General features: G+C 50.7%; 2 protein-coding genes across 3 annotated transcripts; one reads left to right on the top strand and one right to left on the bottom strand.

Moving 5' to 3' along the window:
* Positions 1-406: 406 nt before the first annotated feature.
* Positions 407-6,667, bottom strand: DEFB124 (defensin beta 124). Its single transcript, XM_081149928.1, has 4 exons — positions 6,559-6,667; positions 5,337-5,483; positions 3,498-3,579; positions 407-607 (listed from the first exon to the last, which is right to left on the bottom strand). The coding sequence occupies exons 3-4, from the start codon at positions 3,553-3,555 to the stop codon at positions 459-461; spliced, it is 207 nt and encodes a 68-aa protein (XP_081006054.1). The 5' UTR covers positions 3,556-3,579; positions 5,337-5,483; positions 6,559-6,667; the 3' UTR covers positions 407-458.
* REM1 (RRAD and GEM like GTPase 1) lies at positions 6,297-15,414 on the top strand. 2 transcript variants are annotated; one of them, XM_081149913.1, is made up of 5 exons: positions 6,297-6,385; positions 7,377-7,756; positions 8,836-8,918; positions 12,169-12,370; positions 13,546-15,414. In XM_081149913.1, the coding sequence occupies exons 2-5, from the start codon at positions 7,414-7,416 to the stop codon at positions 13,815-13,817; spliced, it is 900 nt and encodes a 299-aa protein (XP_081006039.1). In that variant the 5' UTR covers positions 6,297-6,385; positions 7,377-7,413; the 3' UTR covers positions 13,818-15,414. The 2 variants fall into 2 exon arrangements, with proteins under 2 accessions (XP_081006039.1, XP_081006038.1); XM_081149912.1 differs by having other exon boundaries at positions 7,373-7,756.
* Positions 15,415-17,584: the final 2,170 nt, after the last annotated feature.

Genomic DNA, 17,584 nt, shown 5'->3' with positions numbered 1-17,584 from the left:
GAAATGTGGTTTTAACTCTATTATTATTCATTCTTATCATAATTAACTCATTTTATTAATTCTCATAATTACAATTAACTCCTATGATTAACTCTACCTTTCTTCTTGCATTCCTTCTATAAAGTCCTAATCTCCAGATATTATAATTATCCCCATTTTATGGATGAGAAGACTGGGGAAGCTGACGGAAATTGAGCAATTTTTCCGGAGTTGGACAGAGCAAAAGTGATACAGGCAAGACTGGAACCATTTCCAGTGGTCATTAATGCCCACTCTCCTGGGGCACTTCACTCCCTCCACCAAACATCCCTCCAACTCTCCCACATTATGGACCTTCCCACTCTCCTCTTCCCAGCCCTGGGGGAGGTGGGGGTAGAGGGGTGGTGGGCAAGAAGCAAGAGGAGACAACGGGCAGCATGTATTTTATTGAAGAGCAAGTGTGCCAGCCCCGGAACCAGCTACACGATCCCTGGCTTCTGGTTCTTGAGTCCATAGGGGATACAGCACAGGGAGGCATCTGGGCACAGGTGCATGTAGGCTTCTCGCATTGTGCAGTAAGTCCGGCAGGCGCCTTGGCCCTTCCAGCACCGTTTGAACTCATTTCTCCCTGTACAGAGGAAGACCACAGGTCACAGAATAGCCGAGGGGTCACAGATTAGACCACTCTTAACATGTTGAACCACAGATCAAGGGTGAGGCCATAGGTTAGACCACTGACCACACGTTAGCTCTCTGGTCTTTTGTTGGACCACAAGACACAGAGCAGCCCATGGGTTCCAGTTAAGACTACTGGTCACAGATTTAACCACAGATCAAGGGTGAGACCACAGGTCACAGGTTAGACCACTAACCATAAGTTAGTCCACAGGGCCCAAGTTAGATCATAAGCTACCAGTTCGCTTTCTAGTCATTTGTTAGATGACTGGTCATAAAGCAGCTCACAGGTCGTAAGTTAGGTCACAGGACATGAGCTCTGACCACAGGTCAAGGATTAGATTGGAGGTAATAGACTAGACCACCAGAGACAACTAGTTACAATTTAGACCACGGATAGTTCAGGTTAGCCTACAGGTCACAAGTTAGACCGCTGGTTATAAGTTAGAAACCAAGTTCTTGTCCAGGTTAATCCACATGCCAGGTACACTCTAAGCACTTTTCATAACAACACTATATTGTTATAGGTGGTCTTATTACAATCCCTGTCATATAGTTAAGGAAACTGAGGCACAGAAAGATTAACAACTTTTCCCAAGGTCACACGGCCATTAAGGAGCAGAGCTAGGATTCAAACCCAGGCAGTCAGGCTCCAGAACCCACACTCATAACCTTCACACTAACTGCCTCACACACTTACGGACCTGTTTAATGTTAAAATTTAGTGAAAGAATTTCCAACCATGGGCCACAAAAAATGGTAAGGCTTTGGGAAACTAGGCCCTGTGCCCCCTCTAAGGGTCTTTGGTCACAGCATGGGGGTGGGGAGGCATCTCCATTTATTCATTCAACAAACATGGGGCACTGGCAGTAGAGTTGTGGTAAGTGCCCTGAAGGAAATGATCAAGGTGTGGTGATTGCCAACTAGGGCAGGTGTGGGAAAATGGGGAGAGAGGGGGACCACTTAGACAAGGCTTATCTGTTACAGCGATATTTCTAGACATATGACCCAGCAACTCAGAAGAACTGGGGCTGAGTGGGAGGTGGAGGGAGAGTGCCTCTCCCTGAGTTAGAGGCGATTCCACAGAATCTTTACATGATACCCATGGTGTTATTCAGCCCTGTCGACCAGCCCACCCTTTCATCTTGCCAAGGCAGGGAATCTTAGAATGATACTGAGCTGATCTCAAAACCTCTAGGAGGCAGAGAACCCCCCCTCTGCAGAGGACATGCAGTATGATTAACTGTGTGGTGCTCACCCAGCTCAGACCACCTGGGTCCCAACCCCAGCTCTGCCATTCCCCAGCCGAGTGCCTGGGCCTCAGAGTGCTCGCCGGCACGGCTCTCTTTCAGAGGGAAGTTATAGGGGATTTAATCATTTTAGCACAGTGGCTGGCAGGCCGTAAATACTCAAAAAATGGCAAGTAAGCTTATCAGGATGACAGCTTGGAGAGTGGAAGCAACCAGGGCTCATTCTAGGCCAACCCTCTCATTTTGCAGATAAAGAAAGGAAAGGACTTGGTCAACTTCTCCAACCCAGTAAGCGATAGGTCTGGTACCAGAACCCAAGGCCCCGGCTCCCAGGTGAAGGCAGTTCCTACAATAACTGCTCTTAACACATCACCACATTTCAACCTGCCAACAACCCTGAGATCCAGGCGTCATCCTCGCCTGTATAATCTGCTTCCCTGTCCTCATACCTTTGACTTCATCTCCCTCCACTTTTCTTCTTGTGCTTCCCACTCCAGCCACACTGGCCTCACTGCTCCTGAAAATGTCTGTCTGTCTGCCTGCCTGCCTATCTGTCCATCTATCTAATCTATCAGTCCCCCTCCTGCCTCCTTCATCCTTGCTGCCCCCTCTGCCCGAATGGCCGTGCTTACATAGTAAGTCCTCACTGAGCCTCGTCAATAGGTTCTGTGACTTTAAGTGAAATGTATAAAGAAACCAATTTTCCCACAGGCTAATTGATATATACAGGAGTTAAGTTCCTACAGCACCTCATCAGCCTTGTAACCAAAAGGCGTGAATCGGGAACCTGCTGTATTCTCACTGTAGTCAGGTCTTTGCTCAAACATGCCTTATATAAAATGGTGAAATACTGGAGATTTACTTCAAAATGGTTCACTGGGGGAAAGGAGCAGTGAGTAACAAAACAGGACCGGGTCAAGCTGGCCCTGGATGAGGCTGGGTAATGGATACAGGGGGTTTTCTATACCATATTTTTTATTTAGGTTTGAAATTGTCTCAGATAAGAAGGTTTCTTTTTAAAGCTCACATCATTACGTTTGTCTCTATTTTTGCATGTTTATGTTTTTCCATAATAAAAGGTTTTTTAAAAGCCTGCCTTATTCCTTATATTATTCTACTTTCATGTACATTTGAGTTAAAAGCTTTAAAGAAAAACTTACCAGAGGCCTTTCAGCTCTTCCCCCTCCCCCCCCCACACACCACACTAACCCCTTCATTCTTCTTAGCACTTATGACCACCTGAAATATTACATGTTTATTTGGTTATTTTCTGTCTCCACGAACTAAAATATCAACTCCATGAAAGCAAAGACCTGGCTTTCTTTCACTGCCGGGCCCCCAGCAATTGTAACAGTGCCCGGCACACAGTAAATATTTTTCAGATGAACATGTGTTGAGTGGACCCTGTTTTAAAGGTTAGGAAACTAAGGTGCTGGCTGATTTAGCTGTTCACTCTAAGCTGCTCAGAAAGCCAGTTACGGGGCCAGAATTTAAACACTGGTTTAGGCTTCCTCTGTCCCCAGGAGCTGAGAACCTATTCCTTGTTTCTACACACACACACACACACACACACACACACACACGTGATGTTACCTGGCGGCACATGACCCAGGACCAGAAGAGACACAATGAGGAGAAGCAGCTGTGTCATGGCCACAGGGCTCCTGGGAGGCTACTGGGGAGAGAAGACAAGAGGAGAGGACCCAGCACACCAAGCCCTGCTACCTGGGGCCCAGCTTTTATTGAGCTGCAGGGCTGTGGGCTGCAGGAGATTTAAGTGGAAGTCTGAGACCTTGTGGTCCCAAGGCTGTAGCTGGATCTCAGCCAGCTATGTGGGGAACTGGTTGGGCACACACTCCGGACATTGCTGAGCTCTGTAACTGGGGACAGAATTTCCTGAAGCAATGTCTGGGGTCAGAAACTGGACAGCTTCCCCACCTGAGAGGGTGGGGAAAGTCTTGGCTTCAGAGAGGCCTGCTTCATTGCCAGCAACTCCCTCTAATTGCTGTGATACCTTGGACAAGTCACTTAACCTCTCTGAGCCCCAGGCTGCCATCTAGGAAATGAGCACAAGCCCCCCTTGCAAAGCTAAATACATGGAGGATTCCCTTCCTGATGCCAAGGAGATGAAACCAGAATCCACTGACCTGTTCAAACAGCATGTATTTAGGCCCACACAGGAAATGAGAAGAGTAATAGTACCCTCCAAACAGAGAGTAATGGTTACCTAGCTCATTTAGAAGATTAAACCAAACAATACAAAGTGTGGTACGCAGACCAGCAAGCAGCAGCAATAAATACCTGGGGCTTGTTAAAAGTGAAAATTCTCAAGCTCTGTCCAAACCTACTGAATCAAAAACTCAGGCGTGGGTCCCAGCAAGCTGTGGTTTAAGAAGCCCTACAAGTGATTCGAACATATTGCTAAAGTTTGAGAACCACTGAGATCATACGTGTACAGAGCTTACAGCAGCGTCTGAGTTGCATCCTGAAAGATGAGTAGAGGAAAATATTCCAGGCAGAAGAAATATAATGTGCCTGGAAGTGTGGGGCATGACCAGAGCAAGGAACTTGTTGGGAGGAGATTGGAAATGGCCCTGCAGAGGACAGTTTCTTTTTCAAACTCACATCATTACATTTTTCTCTATTTTTGCATGTTTACATTTTTACATAATAAAAAGTTTTTTAAAAGCTCGCGTTGGTCCATATTTTATTCTCTCACTGCCATGTACATTTGAAATAAAAATTAAAAAAAAAAACAACTTATCAAAGAACTTTCAGCTTTCCCATCACCCCACATGCACACACCACACAAACCCCTTGCCCTGCTTTTATTCACAATGGGCCTTGAATGCCGAGTTCAGGCTTTTGTAGTGTAGACAAGTTTAAGTTTTGTAGTAAGGGTGCAACTTGTTTAGATTTCAGTTTTATTTTTTCCCTTTATTATTTATTTATTTGTTTGTTTGTTTTGTTAAATGTATTGGGGTGACACTGGTTAATAGGATCATATAGGTTTCAAGTGTATATTTCTTTGATACATGATCTGTATATTACACTGTATGTCCACCCCCCAAAGTCAGATCATCTTCCATCACCAAATATTTGCAGATTTCAGTTTTAAACAAAGAAACTAAAATCCAAGGAACAGAGGTGACTTGCCTAAAGTCATAGAGCAATTGAGTTGCAGAGCTGGGACTTCAACTAAGTTGCCTCACTCCCGGACAATGTATGACACTGCACCAGTCACAGCCCATCTTGTGGGTGGGGAAGGGAAGTTTAGAGGGCCGGCCCACAGAAGGAAGCCAGGCATGAAGGGCTTCAGCCAGTCGACTAGACTGCTGTGGGTGTTGCTTTGAGCTGGACACTTGGACCCCCTCAGCCATGACGAGCCCCACCCACAGGTACAGCCAGTCTCCATGGGCTTCACATACATACCTGCTCCAGTCCCTCATGAGCTAAAAGGAAGCAGCCTCCTCAAGAGCTTGGATCCTGGTCCCATGAATGGCCAAGCTCACCAGTTCCCTGCAGCCAACTCCTCTTCTATAACCCAGATCACAGTGTCTCTTTCCTCCTCCTACATGCCTGGGAAAATAAAAGATTTAAATACAAAATTTAAAAAGCCATGAACCGTGATAGAAAGGGACAGTAGACTGAGAGGCAGAGACCCTGAGTCGCAGGCCCAGGTAAACCTTAGTGTTGTCTCGGGATTAAATGAGCTACTAATCCAGGCAAAGAGCTCAGACCATACCAGGCACAGCGCAAGTGCTCAATAAATATTAATCAAAGAGTGGACAGCCGTTCTCCCAGGTACAGGACAGCCCTCGGTGCAGTAATGGGGGCTTCACCTAGAATCTGGTGAATGAATGAACGATGCAAAAACAAGACATTCAGAACTCAGCGCAGACCTCCTGGACCCCTCTCCCCCCACCTCCCAGAGTTAATTCTCCGTCCGTTCAAAGCAGAGTTTCCGGCAGTGGGGTCCGGGACTCTGCATCAGGATCACTTGGGCACTTGCTTAAAAGGCAGATGCCCGCCCCCCCCCCCCCCCCCCCCCCCCCCCCCGGCCTGCTGAATCTGCCCCTGTCTCAGAGGGTGGGGCCTGGGCTTCTGAACACTCAACAGGCTCCCCAAGTGGTTCCTGTAGGACCAAGGCTGGCGGTGCGCCCCACCGCTGGAGCCCAGGCGACCCAGACCCAGGCACTCAAGGCCCCCCTTCCTCCTCCGGCCGCCACCCCAACACTGCCGCCCCGCCCTAGACGGAGGGGGCGAGTCCGCTGACCCCGGTGCGCAGTCCTCCCGCGGCGGGCCTGGGGCGGGGACCCCGGGCTGTCCCGCGGGGCGGGGCGGGGCTGGGCGGGGTCGCGGCTCCGCCCCCGCGGGGCCGACGGGGCGGGACCGGCCGGAGGGGCTGCGAGCGAGCGGTGGTACGGCCTGGAGCGCCCGGCAGCTGCGGGCGGGGACCCTGGACCCCTTCCCGCCTCGAGGTAAAGGCCCGGGCGGCCCGCCGCCAACTTGGTGAAGTTGGAGGAGTCCGCCCGGCGCCCGCATGGGGGCTTCTGCGGCGCGGGCAGGGCAGGGGGGCTCGAACTCGCCTCCCGGGGCGAGGGGCCTTCGAGCTGGGGCCCGGGGGTGGGGCAGTCCCGGGCACGAAACCTACCCGGATGGGGAACTCCAGCCAGGACCCTCACGTTGGGCAAGTTTGGACTCGGACTCCGGGAGCGGCACATGCGCTCCCGGGCCCGGAGGTCCCCCCCCACCCGCTGCCGGGACCTTGTCCTGTCCCCAAACCCGCCGGCTGCCTCCTGCCCCCGCCCCCCAGCAGCCCCTGGAGGCAGTGCCAGCGGCTGCTGAATTTTTCACGTAGGGGGCGGGCCGGACACGTCGTTCCCATAGCACCGGGCGCTCGGGTTACGGCGGAGGGAACCCCCGGACCCCCGCGCCCTTCAGGTGCCAGCCCACCCACTCCTGCCTCTTCCTCAGCGCTCTTGAGATGGGGCCGCGGAAGGGACCCCCCAGGGGCCCTTAACCCTGCTCCGCACCCGTCTCCCCGCCGTGGGGAAGAGACCTGTGGGGCCGAGCACGGGGCAATCCAGGCGCCTTCCCGCGCGGGGGTCTCGTGTTCCGCACGGGAGAGGCAGGGCTGCGTCCACCAGGGTGTGCGCGCGTGTGGACATCCCACCCGCCGCTGCCCCTCCGGCCTGTGCGCGTGTGTCTGGGGGAGTGGGTCATCCTCAAGGCACGGGAGCCGGCCTCTGGGTGTGCATGCGTGTGTGTGTCACCCTCCCCGCCTCACCCAGGGAGACTGGGCCTGAAGCTGGAGAGCCCCCACCCCAAGGAGCTGAGGCACCTCCTCCTCCCACTTGAACAAGGGGGGGCTCTGGAGGTAGCTATCTCAGCAACTCATCAGGACCCTACAGAAGATGGGGCTCAGAGCACCTGGCTCACCGCCCACTCCCCCTTCTTGTTCACAGAAAGAAGGAAGGAAGGAAGGAGCAAAGTTCCCCTCCCAAGGATGACACTAAACACCCAGCAGGAAGCAAAGACCCCCCTGCGTCGGAGAGCCAGCACTCCACTGCCCCTGTCCTCCCGGGGCCGCCAGCCTGGCCTGTGCACAGCACCTTCCACTTCCACACAATCCGGACATCCTCGGCTGGGCCAGTCAGCCTCCCTCAACCCTCCCACCCAGCAACCTTCACCTGCCCCCAGCGGCTGGTCCTCTGAATCCAGCGACTCTGAGGGCTCCTGGGAGGCCCTCTACCGCGTGGTGCTGCTTGGAGATCCTGGCGTAGGGAAGACCAGCCTGGCCAGCCTCTTTGCAGGGAAGCAAGAGCGGGAGCTCCATGAACATCTGGGAGGTAGGAACCCTGTCAGCTGGGCTGGCATGTGACCAAAGGAGTGAAAGCCCTGTCATCAGGGACACAAAGCTGCCAAGAACAGTTGTACAGCTCGTGCACTGCTCAACTCAAAGGGGCGTCATTCACATAGACTATGAAGTGACTATGCCCCCCTAGAGTTGTGCAGGGCACAGCCTGCGCAATGGTCTACGGGAGAGAAATTCCTTTGATAGTGAGAATTTTGCCAGTTTTCATGTGTGAGAGGTATGGGATTCAGTCTCAAGTATAAAGAAATAGTGGACTTCCACCTACCTCAGAAACCCCTAGCCCCAACTCTCCCCCAACTCTTGAATCATCCCAGCTCCATAGACAAACACCCATGGCCAACATGATCTGCAGCAAAACTAAGATTCTGCCCAAAATGGAGACTCTCACACTCCAAGTTCTAGGCCCTGGGTTCCTCTATTCCCAAGAGATGCAGTGAGCTGAGAGGGTTGGGGGGCTCTAGGATGATGGGGAATGGGGCAGGACAGAGAAAGTGAAGACTGGCTTTTGCAGGACTGGCTGAGAGGACATAGAATGAGTGGAGTGGGGAGTTGGTTAAACGCAGAGAGAAGGCGGGGACACTCTAGCCAGGCCCTTTCTCCAGGCTTGGTCTCTCTGAGAGTGAGAACCCATACGAGAGGTGTGCATATGTGCACCTGTAGGCATGACAGAGAGGGAGGCTGAGGCCCAGAGAGGGTGACATGACCTGCCTGAAGTATACACTATGCCAGGGACAGAGCAGCACTGGAGAATTCCCAGCCCAGCTTTAAACACCCCCCCCCCCCACACACACACACTCATTCAATCAATAGCAACAAAAACAAAAGCTTTCTCAGAACCTACTGTGTTCCACATACTATGCTGGCAACTGGGGAGACATGGGCTCCTCCTGGAGCTTCTTGACCTATCTGGAGAAACAGGCATCCCACAAGTGTGGTGAACACTTCAAGGAGAAATAGAGGGGGTACAGTGACCATAAAGAGGGGCTAGGGAGGCCCATACCCTCCCCAGGACTGCCCTTCCTCCCTGAGATCCAGCTCTTCCCTCTGTTACAGAAGATGTGTACGAGAGGACCCTCACAGTGGATGGAGAGGACACCACACTGCTGGTCATGGACACCTGGGAGGCGGAGAAACTGGTATGGCACAACAAGCGGGATGTGGGGGGACGGGTTCTAAGCCTAGTACCAGACCCCTTCAAAATCCATAGCTCCTAAGCAGCCTTTCCAACCAAAGACAGAACCTCATGACCTTCACCCCCTTTTCTCACTCCACTGGTCTCCTCTCCATAGCCACCCAGGATGTGCTACTTCCCCTGCAAGCCTCCCTCTCTTATTAGCACCCTGATCCCACTCCACCCACCTACATTGTGCAGAGGAAGGGACACTGAATTTAGCATCAAAATGTCTGAGGTTCAACCCCTCTTTCTTTTTTTTACCAGTTGTGTGGCTTTGTTTTTACCAGTTTGCATGCAGTTGACTTACCTGCTCTGAGCTTCAGTTTTCTCACCTGATAAATGGGTCCATCATTCCTGTCTTATTTACCAACTGTTGGGGTTTTTTAAAAAGTTCTTATGCAATTTCACAGAGTTGAGCACAGTTGGGAGCATGAAAAAAATGCTGAACATGGGTGAAGAATCATAAATAATGACAATTCTTATTAATCATAACTTAGTAGCTAAGGAAAAGGAAACCAAAGGGTGTCCTTCCCTAGCCCCTTCCCAAGCAGGAAGAAAGCAGCAGGCAGGGACATGTCCCTGTTGTTTTTCTTACCTTGTTTGATTTTCTTTTTTCCTTGCTATACAAGTAATACATGCTCACTATAGAACTTTGAAGAAATACAACTACACCAAGAGAAGGATCTGAAAACCACCTGAGATTCCACCTCTCTAAGGAGAAGGTCCCTCCCCTAACACGCAGGGAGGACCTGACCGCAGGAAGGTTTAGGAGGTCAGTGTTGGGTGACTGACAAAAATGACTGGCAGCTTCAGTGACAGGCCCAGAGGCTAGGGATGAAGGAGTTGTGTAGCCAATTCTTTTTGACAAGTATAAAAGGAAATCATGGTCCAAATGAACATCATAATGATGATGATGATTCTCTTAGCAGCAGCTGACGTTTATGGAGCACCCTGTTCCTAAGGGTCAGCCCCTGTGCTAAGCCCTGGACTTATGACGTTCAGCCAAGACAAAAACTATACAGTGAGTGTCTTTCGATTCCCATTCTATGGTGAGGAAATCAGAACTCAGAGAGGTTAAGTAATGTGTCCAAAGTTCTCAGCAAATGAGATTCAAACCCAGATCTGTAAGAACCCAGAGCCTGCGCTTTTATGCACTAGGGTAGTCCCTTCACCCTCCCCCTACCCCTGGGAGCATCACCCTCTCACCTCCAGCTGAGGGTCCACTCCTTCACCCATTTGTTCATTAAGAAACATTTGATGGTATGTAGCACGGGCCGGAACACTGGAGACCCAGCAGTAAATAAGGCAGACATGTTTTATGGCCCGTGGAGCTCATAGGCTGGTAAGGGAGGGGCTGCTTTTTGGATGCAGTTGAGAATCCTATGGGGCAGGGTCCAGTGAACTAAGAAGAGCGATCAGCCTGGGAGTCCCATTCACGAGACAGAGGAAGCAGAACACTGGACTAGAAGGCAGGAACTGGAATTCTGTGTCTAACTGGCTCTGTGGCCTTGAGAGAGTTTTCTCTTCTCTGGCCCTTGGTTTTCCTACAAGTAAAATAAGGAAACTGAACCAGTTTCCCTGGTTGGTGACTGTGAAGGCAGCTCCCAATAGCGCCCATACAGTAGCAGACTTGTTGGAATAAGCTTCCATTCCTTCCATCCTTGGCCTAGATGGTTAGATGTCAGCAAGGCAGAATCTGACAGAACTGGGTGGACCCTTGGCTCAGTAGTGCCCTAGCTTGGCCGACCATCAGGGTCACCTGGAGAGAGTATTAAAAATCAAATTCTTAGGCCTCCCTCCAGACCTAATGAGTAAGAGCCTGTATAAGTGGAATCCTGGAATCTATCTTTTTAATCACGTCCCCAAAAGATTCTTAGCCACCAATCCATGCAGCAACTGGCTTTTGTGATCCTAATCATATAGCAAATCCTCCATAAATATTTGTATAATGAATGAATGGTCAAGACCCACCATCTCACTCTACAGATAAGGAAACTGAGACCCAAAGGGGAAAAGGAACCTGTCCATAGTCAAGGTTGAGATCTCAGAATGAGCACCTTCAACCATCTGACTCAGCCCGCTCTTATGCGGCCTGCGGAAGAATCAATATGGCTGTTGAAAACTCACCCCCTTTAACAGTGATATTGACCATGGATCTGATGCTTTCCTATTCATCTATCTTATTTGGTTATCAGATAACTTTTCTGGCTTCTTTCTCTCTCACAAACAATTCCTCCACCACAGTCAGTATTTCCCAATCTTGACCCACTCACTTCTCTCCTGCTCCACCTGCTCATCCTTTCAAAACCCACTCATGGGTCCACTGTGAAGCCCCCCACACTCTGCCAGGTTGAGTTCTGGCCTCCCTCCCCCAACCCCATGGCTTCTCCAACCACTTGCATGTGGGTACTTATCACAGTGCATTATAACTCTCCATTTCCATAGCCTCCCTTCCAGACCATGAGCTTTTGGAGGGCAGGAACTGTGTCTTATTAAACACTTACAAAGTTGTTACTGAGCCTGGCCAGGCATGGCTCAGCAATTGAGCATCAACCTAGGATCCAGGAGATTGCAGTTCAATTCCCGGTCAGGGCACATGCCCGGGTTGTGGGCTCAATCCCCAGTGGGGGGGGGGGTGCAGGAAGGAGCTGATCAATGACTCTCTCATCATTGATGTTTCTCTCTCCTTCTCCCTTCCTCTCTCTGAAATCAATAAAGATATTTTTTAAACCATTCTGAAAAAATGCTTTCCCTTGAAGTCGGCCTCCATCCTCACTTCTCTCCCTTCCTTTTTTCTCTTTTGAGGAGACTGCAGAAGACCAAACGGACTGTCTAATATGACTGAACCCGTTAAACAGGCAAAGCCAGAACATCTAAACAGCAAACCCTCCTTAGCAAAGAGAGGAACAAACTTTTTTTTTTTTTTTTTGTCTCCAGTGCCAGCCTATAAAAGGAACCAATGAATGAGAGAATGTAGTGATGTGGTGTCATTTGTGGTGTCATTAGCCCAATCTTTCAAGCAGAGAAACAGGCTCAGAGAGGATCAGAGTGTCACTACTTTGAGAGAACAGGGAATTATGGGAGAATTTGTTCCTCAAACCTGTCCAAAGTATAAACCTTAGCCCCACCCCACCCATTAGACCATCCCAGCCCCTTTCTCAGCCAGGGCCTAGGTATTCTCTGAGGTTGGGCCTGGATTCCCTCCCCTACAGGACGAAAGCTGGAGCCAGGAGTCATGCCTGCAGGTGGGCAGTGCCTACGTCATCGTGTACTCCATCGCAGACAGAGGCAGCTTCGAGAGCGCCTCTGAGCTCCGCATTCAGCTGCGGCGTACACATCAGGCGGACCATGTGCCCATCATCCTGGTGGGCAACAAGGCGGACCTGGCACGCTGCCGGGAAGTCTCCGTGGAAGGTGAGCCCGCTGGTCAACCCTCCTTCTCCATATTCCTCTCAGCCCCGCTGTCACTGTTCCTCCTCTAGTGCTCTTGGTCTGTGACTGCGTGCCACCCTACAGCCCCATTATGCATCTACTTGCCTGTGCCTGACAGCTAGGAACCATTCCTGTCTCCTCCCTCACTCCCCCAAACCCATCCCAAAACCCTGTCAGGTCCACCCCCCTTAACCCCGCATTCCATTCACCCCATTCCCATAGCCTCTGTCCCATCCCGCCATCTCCACTCTAGCCTGGGCCAGCCCCCGCCCTCATTCTGTATCCCCACTCAATCAGTTCTCTTCAACAGCTGCCAGAGTTTCCCAGAACCAGATCTGACCTTGTCACTTATTTGCTTAAAAATTCCCCTTTGCCTCCCCCATGCCCTTAGAAACACTTTATCCACCAGGCCTGATAGGCCTAGTCCTACAGGCTTTTCAAGGGCTTACATCTGAGACCTGAAAAAGCCAATTGTTGGCTGCAAAATAGAGTGAGAAGTTGATGAATTCAGAAAGCTTTAATTGTCTATAAAACATGATATTGTGCCATCCAGCAACTGCACACCAAAATGTTTAAAGTTATATATAACTTGTATTTAAAGAAGGATGGGGAATATTTTAACAGGTTTGACATAGCAGGTGGGACTCCTAAAGATCTAAAAATGGCCCTACTTACAGGGAACAATCTAAAATTATGGAATCTGAGACCCAGAGAGAGGAGGCCACTTCCACAGGGTCATCAGCCACTGAAAACCAGAGCCCAAGTCCACCCTGGAGATGGAAGGCCGTGTGCTTTGTGAGCAGCCGTCCCAAAATTCCCAGGAGATTCTGTTAAAATGCAGGTTTCCAGACCACAGCCCAAACCTACCGAACCGGAATCTCTCCCCGGATAGTTCTGGTGCACAGATTAGACCGCTTACCTGGCATTCAAGGCTCTTCCCTACCTAGTCCCAGGCTCCCTGTCGTCCCAGCCCCATTCTGCCACCAGTATCCGTCACTGGCCCGTGAACTAATGTCTCAAAGCCAGACCCGATTTATTTCTGAGCCCCTGGCCCCCAGCACACAGCTTTGGGAAAAGAAAAACTGCTTCCGGTCGAGACTGACCCCGCCCTTCCTGCCTTTATCTCCTCCTCCCTCCCGCCTGGCCCCGCCCCTCAGAGGGCCGCGCCTGCGCCGTAGTGTTCGACTGCAAGTTCATCGAGACGTCCGCCACGCTGCAGCACAACGTGGCCGAGCTCTTCGAGGGCGTGGTGCGCCAACTGCGCTTGCGCCGCCGGGACAGCCCCGCCCGGGAAGCCCCCGCGCCCCGACGGCGCGCCAGCTTCGGCCAGCGCGCCCGGCGCTTCCTGGCGCGGCTCACGGCCCGCGGCGCCCGCCGCCGGGCGCTCAAGGCCCGCTCCAAGTCCTGCCACAACCTGGCCGTGCTCTGAGGCCGCCCGCCCGCGCGCCCGGGCTGGGGGGACACTGGGGTGCACCGTGCTCCACGCACGCCACCGAGGAGCAGAGGCGCAGGGACCTGGGGCGCGCACAGTGCGCCTCACCCAACCTCTGCCCCGAGGGCCAGCGCATCTGCCGCAGCCACGGCTTCAGGGACCCCTCCGCCCTGGGAAGCAACGTACAGACTATGGGCCCGAAGCCCAAGCGGGGCACAGATTTTTTTTTTTTTTTTTTTTTTACGCGGTTCATGTATTTTTGTAAAAAAAAAACCTTTTCTTTATCCTTGGGCTCTGGGCAACCCTTAGAAACCCTCCCCCCACTTCGCCCCCGCCCCAAGAAAACCCACAGACCAGAAGGTTCTCCCGTCTGGACGCCCAGACGTCTTTGGGGTTCATCCAGGCGTCTCCACCTCCTACTCTCCCATTACACTGGCTACAGACTGGGCTGGCCTGCTGACCGGGTCAGGGTCAGGGTCGGTCAATAAAACCATTGGAACGACTGTGCGTTCAGGCCTTGTCCCAACCACTGGGCGCCACCCCTGCCCCCAGTTTTTGAGGAAGACCCAGTGGAGCGCTGTCACAGTGATGACCTCTTATTTTGTCAGTAGCCCATGTTTTAGGTGATAGGTTCATAAAATATTATCTGGGAAGGATTTTAGCACACATCCTGGCAATAAAATAGCTGCTGTTTGTTGGGAGCTGTCTGTGTACAAAGCTGTCACAACTGTTAATTAACCTTCACAACCCCTGTGTAATAATTAGACAACCGAGGCACAGGACAATGTAGGGTCCTGCTCAAGATCATACAACTGCCATAGTGAAGTTGCCAGGATTCCAATCCAGGCTTGTCAGACTAGAGTCTCTACCCAACCTATCCGCGGTCCTCTTGGAAAATGTGACAAAAAGCTATAGAGTCCCCGGGGAAATTGACTTTCAAACACAATTTTGTATACAATTTAAAGAGGAGAATTAGGCTTCATGAAACTCAATCTGTTTATCCCCAGGATGGACCCCCAATTTAGTCCAACTCATTCATTTCTCTGAATATAGAAACTGAAACCCAGAGTGGGGAGGTGAACACCCCAGGGCCACCCAGCCAGTGACGGCGAGGACTAGACCCCAGGGCCCAGCCTCCTCCTATGTCTGCGCAGGAAGTAGGAGGTAGTGAGGCATCCAGGCTGGCTGGGGATGGGGTCTGGGGGTCAGGTCAGGAGTTTCCAGCCTAAGGTGAAGGGGTGTCACTAATTTGAGAGAACAAGATGTAAACAGTTTGGACCATCGTGTCCCTGATGCCTGACACCACTGCCCCCAAATGGCTGCCCTTCCAGATGCCTCAGCCCCGACGTGGGCCCTGTCCCTGCCGCCAGGAACACCATGCCAAGGAAGAGTAAAGCAAGGGCAGGCAAGCCATAGCCTCCCGCTGTGACAACCCCCCCCCCCCCAGCCGTCTTGCCAGCCAGGCACTGATGGCACTTATTTCCCCACCCCAACTCCAGCTTGGGGAAGGGAAGGGGGGGGTCTTCCCCCACCCCAAGCTGTCCTCAGCCTGTGGTCGTGGGGGAGGGGCTATAGTTGTGGAAAGTTGGCAGAGACAGCCTGCAGCAGCCGGGAGAGTGGAAAAAATGATATCAAACCCGGAAAAATGCAGGCCGGATGGAGGGCCTGAGTTGGCCCTGGGAGGTGAGAGGGAGGGAGGGAGGGAGGGAAGAGAGGAGGGAAGGAGGAGGCCCCCCCGCAGGCTGAGAAAGGAAGAGGGGCCAGGGAGAGAGCACAGGAGCTATTTCTGATAAAACTGAGGACTATCATATCATTTCCTTCTCCATCCACAAATATTTATCAAGGGCCTACTAAGTGCAGGACAGTGCCAGGCTCTGGGGAGATCGCGGTGAACAGAATGAGTAAAACGCTATTCCTGGGGCTCACTGGGGGAAAGCGGACTGGAAAACAAGTAAGTGACTAAAATAATTACAAACTTAAAAGGAGCTAAACGTCAGGGTGGTCATAGAGGGCTCTGAAGACAATCCAATCCAATCCACTCAGTTCACAGCTGGGGAAACTAAGGGCCAGAGAGGGTGAGGGCTTACCTGAGGCTCCTCAGAGTGGGCAAGAAATCACTAAGACCAGAATTGGGGGAATGGAAGGGGAGGGAAGAAAGAAAGAAAGAAAGAAAGAAAGAAAGAAAGAAAGAAAGAAAGAAAGAAAGAAAGAAAGAAAGAAAGAAAGAAAGAAAGAAAGAAAGAAAGAAAGAAAGAAAGAAAGAAAGAAAGAAAGAAAGAAAGAAAGAAAGAAAGAAAGAAAGAAAGAAAGAAAGAAAGAAAGAAAGAAAGAAAGAAAGAAAGAAAGAAAGAAAGAAAGAAAGAAAGAAAGAAAGAAAGAAAGAAAGAAAGAAAGAAAGAAAGAAAGAAAGAAAGAAAGAAAGAAAGAAAGAAAGAGTGTAGATGGGGGTGGGGATGGGAGGGGTGCAGACAGCACAGCAGGATAGCATATGGTTGAGGTTATGGGCCCTGAACCAGGGGGTCTGTGTTCAAACCCTGCTCCCCTCCACCTCTGTGTGCCTTAGTTTCCCTGTCTATAAAATAGGATTCATGACAATTCTCTCCCTCAGGGTTGATGTGAGGATTAAATGACTTATGATGTGTAAAGTCCTTAAAACAATTCCTACATCTAGGAAGATTCACTAAATGTTGGTTCCTGCTATTATATAGTAAAACCTTGGGGAAACCAGGGTTTGTTAAGGGCAGGATATCTTGAGGCTGTGAAGACTTGCTTGAAGTCTTTGCCCTGCTATGACACTGGAGAACTTTAGGAAAATGTCTTCCCCTCTTGAGCCTCAGTTTCCCCATATGTAAAATAAAGGGATTGAATCTGAACTTATATCATATATTCATGCACTCATGTTTACTGTCTGCCTCCCCCACAGGAATGAAAGCTCCATGAGGGCAAGGCCCTCAATGCTGCTCTCTCCTGAGCACCTACAACAGTGCCTGGCTCATAATAGGTAATCAGTAAATATTTGTTGAATGGATTAATTAGCCCATCTGTAAAGTGGCCCTTCCAATCCTGAGCTCTCTGATTCTAGGAGTCTGAATAAGGCATGGCTGGGAAAGCATGTGAGAAAACCACAATATCCTCCCAGGGACACAGCCAATTATAGTTTAGAAAGTTCTTTTTCATCTATAAAAACAAACCAAAAACACAAAAGCTAACTTTGTTTTAGCTCTTTCTGTGTGCTAGGCCCCATGCTACATGCTTGCTACACATTTTCTCATCTCATCATCGCCACAACCATCTACTTAGTAGATACCATTTAACAGATGAGCATATAGAGGCCAAGAGAACCCAAGAAATGTGTCCAAGACCACACAGCAAGAAAGGGTAGTCAGGATTTACTCTCAGATCAGGGAGAAACTGCTATCTTCATTGTACAATGGGGGAAACTGAGGCCCAGAGAAAGGAGATGAATTGCTCAAGGTCATGTAATAATAACAACAGCAAATAGTTACATCATTCTTACTATGTATCAGGTGCTGTACTAAGCGCTTTTCATATATTAAATCTTCAAACCTGATCAATATTATGACCATGCCAGTTTTCAGATGGAGAAACTATAGCATAGAGAGGTTCAATACCCTGCCAAGATTGCACAGTTAGCCAATAGCAGAGCCAAGATTTGAACCAGAGAAATTAAGTCCCGTGCTGTTAAGGGCTCATCTCTGTTGCACCGCCTTTCAGTACAGCAAGTCTGGAGCAGCCTGGTATAA

Source organism: Miniopterus schreibersii (genome assembly GCF_964146895.1).
Source record: "Miniopterus schreibersii genome assembly, chromosome: 10".
NCBI lineage: Eukaryota > Metazoa > Chordata > Mammalia > Chiroptera > Miniopteridae > Miniopterus > Miniopterus schreibersii.
The sequence above is the reverse complement of the archived record's forward strand: the minus strand, read 5'-3'. Positions and strand labels throughout refer to the sequence as shown.

Excerpts from the sequence above, each read along its gene's own strand:
- DEFB124 (XM_081149928.1), bottom strand. The coding sequence starts at position 3,555 with ATGACACAGCTGCTTCTCCTCATTGTGTCTCTTCTGGTCCTGGGTCAT. Across the intron at positions 608-3,497 it reads CCTGGGTCATGTGCCGCCAG|GGAGAAATGAGTTCAAACGG; the intron begins GTAACATCACGT and ends TCCTCTGTACAG.
- REM1 (XM_081149913.1), top strand. The coding sequence starts at position 7,414 with ATGACACTAAACACCCAGCAGGAAGCAAAGACCCCCCTGCGTCGGAGA. Across the intron at positions 8,919-12,168 it reads CCTGGGAGGCGGAGAAACTG|GACGAAAGCTGGAGCCAGGA; the intron begins GTATGGCACAAC and ends CCTCCCCTACAG. Across the intron at positions 12,371-13,545 it reads CCGGGAAGTCTCCGTGGAAG|AGGGCCGCGCCTGCGCCGTA; the intron begins GTGAGCCCGCTG and ends CCCGCCCCTCAG.